The 6,000-nt window shown below is 43.1% G+C and overlaps 1 protein-coding gene across 4 annotated transcripts in view; it reads right to left on the minus strand.

Annotated features, from left to right (window-relative positions):
• The window catches only part of CCDC18 (coiled-coil domain containing 18), a 70,601-nt gene that overhangs the window by 17,982 nt on the left and 46,619 nt on the right, over positions 1-6,000 (minus strand). For all 4 annotated transcript variants that reach the window (XM_034779546.1, XM_034779544.1, XM_034779545.1 and 1 more), the window contains one exon: positions 4,554-4,691. In XM_034779546.1, coding sequence (XP_034635437.1) covers positions 4,554-4,691 — 138 coding nt within the window. The remainder of the gene's footprint in view (positions 1-4,553; positions 4,692-6,000) is intronic.

Below are 6,000 nucleotides of genomic sequence, written 5' to 3' on the forward strand. Positions count from 1 at the left end.
TCTCTCATTGGCAGCAGCTACCATCAGGGATCCTGGGCGGGGGATGGGTGTACAGGAACTCATAACCCTGGGCAGGAACAAAGTATTTTTGTTCAACCCTTTTTGACATGGGGGGGAAGGGACATGGGGGTCTGCTACCAGGTCTTAACAGGTTTCATAATGGCCTCATTGAGAGGCAGAGCTACTTTTGAGGGGCTCGCAGTGGCTAAAATGTCAACCAGGCTATGGGAGGAGTTTCTCTACCTGTATACCCAGATTTAAGGCCACCCTCTTCAATAACTCTTGGTGAGCCTTATCGTCATTCAGGGGAGGCAACACACCTTCTCCTGAGACTGCTTCATCAGGGGAGGAGGCCAGCACCAGCATTTTGAGTTTTCTTGAAGTTTTTTTCCCCCCCCCCCAACCCTTTAACTTTAACTGCAGTCCCATATTTTCTCATTTCTGCATGAAGCTCTTCTTCTCTTTCTTACTCAGCAGGATCTGGTTGAGCTGGTTCATGCAGTTTGGCTCCGGGGTCAGTACCGGAGTCCAGACCAGGCGCTGTCCAAGAGGATGAGAACGCCCTTCTTTCCGAGGTCACCCAACAGGTGCCCCTGGAATAAGCCCTGGAAACTGGGGAAAACCCCAGGGTTCCAAAAGGACCACTGGACTGGCGTAGGTCCCCAGTGATCTCCTGACCATGCACTCGATGGTACTCCTGTGTCTGGATGCATGGAAGGATGGAAATGCCTGGAGGAGTGGCTAGAAAGAGGCTTCTTGGAGGAGTAAGACCCAACCTCCGATTCAGTCTCTCTCTCCAGTGACCATGGTGGTGCCATTCCTACCAGTGCCAGAGACCGGTGCCATGGTTTCCCTTTTGACAGTACTGAAGGGCATGGTACCAAACGATGACAGGATCCAGTGGGTTCCCTCCTGTCCATTAGGCACCAGCAACACTGAATCTTGTATTGCCAGTAATACCAGTACCAACTACAAAAGAAATTCTCTGGCAGCAGCACACGCCATGTGGTTGGTCCCGAGGTAGTATCAGTACTGTGCTGTGTCGCAGATGTAAACAGCTCTTCCAGTACTGGACTTGACAGTGCCTGCATAGGTGCCAGAGTCAATGGTGCTCACTTCTGCGGTACCAAGACAGAAGAGTATTTGGTTTAGATTGCATTCTACTCTAATCCCCATGCCTGGCCATCTTCAGTGCCGGGACTCCAATATGGTAGGAGGCGCACTCCTTACCAACGGCAAGCCACTTGGTGCCAAGTCTGACCGCCCTGGCTCAGATGGAGGTCTCAGTGCTGCCTCCATGAGCAAAAATTTTAGCCTGGCCTCATGGTCCTTCGTGCAAGGCTTAAAGTTCTTCCAGATCTGGCAACAGTTCCCAAAGTGAGCTTTTCCCAGGCACTTCAGGCAGCTTGAGTGCAAGGGGCATATGCCTAGTTGCAGGAGGTGCAGAGCGTAAAGCCCAGTCATCAAAGCATGCCTTGGCATAGGGGAATGGACAACACAGTTACAGAACTTCATTAAAATTAGCTAAAACTGACTAAAACTAACTAACTAGATACAGAAAGAAGAAGAAAAGACAACTGAGAAAGCTTGCAAAAACAAGGATAGCAGTTCCAGCAACCGTTGCGGGCGGTAAGAAGAAACTGAGGGGGCGCGGGATCAGCTGGGTGCTTTATACTGGTGCTATCAGCGTGCAGCAGCAGAGGGCACTCAAGCAGCCACAATGGGTACCACTGAGGGAAAAAAATTTGAGCAACTGTGCTCAGGGTGCACATGTGCAATCAGAAGAAAAAAAAAAAGAAGAAACTAGGGATATGAAGGTTTCATTTGCCCCCAGAAATAATGCAATCTACTTTTGGAATTGAAGCAAAGTCTGCCAATTTGTATTTTGGAACCCCTTTCACATTTTCAGAAAAAATAAATAAGCCATTCTGAGTTTTCTTGAAGTCTTTTTTTTTCAACCCTTTAACTTTAACTGCAGTCCCATATTTCCTCATTTCTGCATGGAACTGTTTTTCTAATAATTGTAGCAAGACCTTCACCAACCTCCATAGAGAAAGAAGCAATAATAATTAAAAAGAAAAAATTGTTACCTGATGATTTTACCCATCCTCAGAAAATGTATTCCGGGTGGGGTGGATTGGGGGGGAAAAAGAAGTCAACTTCCCACTCTGCATCCAGATCTCTTCCCCAGCCCAGTCTATGTGGGATGTAGTGAGCAATTAGGAAAAAGTAGTATGGTGAAGGATAAGACAGACACAAAAATCCCTTTCCTCAAACATAGTAAAACAGATTATTTAGGAATCCCCACTTGGGCAGCTTCTTGCCAAAGGGTGGCTCTGTGGAATATCAAATCAGTTTGCAGTATCTGACAGCCGTATTAATGGAGGTATTAATTGATTCTTTTATGGTGGTTGATATTCTTTCAGACCAAGCAGCAGCCATAGAAAGTTTTGACTGGGCTCAGATCCTCTCTAAAATAGCTTTCCCTATTGCTGAGAATGTTTCTGTGATGCCATATTTTATTCATATTGCAACAGTGGAATTAATTTTTTTTTTTTTTAAATTGAGAAATTTGTGATGAAAGGACATAGAGGATGATTTCCTGAATTGGTTTTTTCACTTCAAGTATATCTTCATTGCTTTCCTCACATCAATTTTGTGCCATGTTTTCTCTTTCTGGTGTTGGGGTTTGGGCAAAAGTGATGGCAGTGTGACTTCCTGTGTGGTATGAAAGCCTGTATTGCCTCAGGCTAAGAATGATTTGTGAGTATAAAACACAATCTTGTCCTTATGGAATATGTAGCAGGGTTTATATCTTAGTAAGACAGATTTCTGAGACTTGCCTTATTGATGTGATTCCTATTAGGAAGCAGTTTTTATTAGGTAAGAATGATAAAGAGACTGATGTCTCTAGCTAAAAGGGGTGAGGTGCAAGGGCTTATAGTCTTGAGAGTGAATTCCAGAAGCACAGATCTGTCTGATGTTTTGGATAGGTTCACAAAACTTGACCCCCAGAGATGGTCCACTAGTGATTTGAATAAGCCTGTATTTATAACACTGTCAAATCTCAAGATCTGAGACATCACGGTGAAGCAATTAAGACTCAAGTCCAGACTATCGAAGAAGAAAATCTAAATGAACTGAAATGCCTCGTTTCTTTGAGTTAATTTCTGTTTCTTAACAACTACCAAGAGCACTTTGTCCAGACTTGTGTAGGTAGACCAGGTGGATGGGCTGTAGGAGAGGACGACAGTATTTAATCACCTTGGAAGAGTATTCATCCGGGTTAGATTTTTAATACACAGGCTGTCAGGGTCAATTAAGTTGGGTTTTGGATGTCAGAACAGACCCTGTGATAGGAGATCCTGCTGGCAGGGAAGATGTACTGGGTAGGCCCTGTAAAGAGAAAACAGCCTTCCCTGACAATTAGGAGTGATGAGTATTATCTTTGGTTTTTGTACCATGCTTCCCAGAAGAGAGAATAGGAGGAAAGGGAGAGAGGCCCTAGTTGGTCTCTTGGACTTTTTCTTAGTGGGTTTTTGTGTGTGTGTGCGTGCTTTGGATTCTTTACTTTTCTTTGGACTTTGCGGGGGGAGGGGGGGGGAGAGGATCTTCCTTTCTGGAAACAGTATCCCCTTTTTCTGGTTAAGGCTTTTCAATTGTAAGGTCTAGTCTAACTGAGGGTCTTTAAATCTTCCCCTTTATCAAAAATATATTTTGAGAGATATTGCAAGCAAATGTCTTCATAAGAATTCACTTCTTATTCCCAAAAGCTGTAGAAGTCTGATAGTATGTTGGATTCTTTCACCAATGACTCAATTACTCATTAAAGTATGTGAGAAGGGATCCCATTCAGATTTCCCTTTTAGACCAGGGCTAGGCCTTAGGGTTTGAGGGGATATCCTGAATACCCGTGAAGACTTCCTTGGGAACTTAGATAGACCTGCCTGTTGAGTACTGAAAAGGACTTACTTGGTTTTGGAGGCATCTCCAGGGGAGTCTCAGCTCATATGCCAAGGAACAGAGGCCAAAACCTGCCTTCCAGACTCAGAACCTCTTCCCCTGGCTGAGCAAGGATCACCAGATTGGGAGCAGTTGTGGCAAAGTTCCCCATCTGCAGCTCCAGAGAATGCTTATTCTCTAATGGAATACCATTTTAGCTTAGGTTTTTCTTTTGCTTACTCCAATATGAGGGGGAGAAAGTGGCTACTCAGCAGTTCCATAAGTGGTACCATTCAGAAAATGCCCCAAGATGGATAGAAAAAGTTGGAAATAATGTGTGCATTGGTGGTTGGATGATCATTCACTACTGTTCTAAAATAAACTGTTGAGCACAAGTACGGTGGGAGTGCCAAATTGCTGCTCTGTCTGCACTGATGGATGCAGAAGACTGGGAGAAAGGACATGGCCAAGCCACAGGGGCCTGGGACAAATTTCAACTGCCTTTGATATTTGCATGGAGAGGCTGTAGGTAGTCTGGACTGAGTGGAGGAAAACACCCATGTAGCACCATACAGTAAAAATGCTAGGATCAGTTCAGTTTTATCTTTTACCTCCTGCTCATAAGCATCCTTTAATGAGTCTATTTCTGATGAAAGCTTTTTTATCTCTGCTTGCATTTTTGCTTGTAACTGAGCTTCACGTGCTTGGGCAGCACCCAGTTCTTCTGCCAAACAGTTTGCACGAGCTTCCTGTAAGACAGTATATAATAAATAATGTTAATGGCACTTTGCACTTATATGGCACCTTACATCCAAACATATGAATTAAGACTGAATGTTATTTTCCCATTTTATGCAGTGAAAAGTTTAAACATTTACCTTATTTGTCCACACTGAGTCAGCAGCAGAGCAAGAAACAGAACCAGGAGCCAGAAAGCCACAACCAATTTCTTTTTATCTACTGGTAGTTTCTAAAGCAAATCCAAGCCAATTGAATAGTACCAGAATATATTTATATTCATTTGACTAGGATTTATTTGTAATACAAGTGGTCACATTATGTGTCACCATGGCCAGTACCCCCAAACAATTATTAAATCATTAGAAACTAGGTTTTATTTATTATTCAAATCAGTTTCTTTACAAATTAACTTTTTTTAAAAAATTCTTGTGTTACTGTTCATCCAAAGCGGTGGTAATAGATTCAGACAAAACAGTGTGGCTGTGCAAGTAGTTATTGCCAGAGACTAATGACTAGCACAGGAGTAAATTAAATGTCACGTTTGTTGCAAATATTTCATCATGACCTGTAAGGTTCACTCTCTTGGTATTTCTATGGCCGCCATCACTGTAGTATCTGAGCATCTCTCAAACACTGATATAAGGATGTTGTGAAGATAAATATGAGGTAAACATTATACTCATTTTACAAATGAGGAAGAGAGATGAAGTTCACAGGCAAGATTCAGGAACAGAATCCAGATCTCCTGAATCTCAGAACATCTCAAGCACAAGAGCTCCTTTGCTTCTTTAATTGCTGTGTCTTGCTTTGCAGTAAAGTTACAAAAAACCTCTATTGTATACCCAATGCTCAGTTATAGCTTTTAGAATAATCCCTTCCTGAATTGTCCTCAGTGTGGGGCAGAGGCTAAAAGTTATAACTCAGCCTCATGCACATACAGTAGGGTTTTTTTATAGTTTTATTGCAAAGCAAGACACAGTGATTAAGAAGCAGAAGGATGCTAATGTGCTTAAGTGAAGCACAATCCTTCTGGAGCATGGTGGGAGAGAGGTAGGGGAATATACATGGTGCATGACTACCTCTTAGGAGGATACAGCATGCACGCCCCTCCTCCCCATCCACCTTGAGGTGGCTAATACCCTTGGGGCACTAAGAGGGACCAATATCGTATTCAAGAGAGTTCAGGAACTGTATCTGAGTTTGATTCCTGTGCAGGGAGAATTAAAAAAAAAAAAAAGAGGAAGATGGGTCAAAGGTAGGGTTACCATACTTAACAAATAAAAAAAGAGGACCCTCCATGGGGTCCTGGCCCCGCCC

This window comes from Trachemys scripta, chromosome 8 (genome assembly GCF_013100865.1).
Source record: "Trachemys scripta elegans isolate TJP31775 chromosome 8, CAS_Tse_1.0, whole genome shotgun sequence".
Lineage (NCBI taxonomy): Eukaryota > Metazoa > Chordata > Testudines > Emydidae > Trachemys > Trachemys scripta.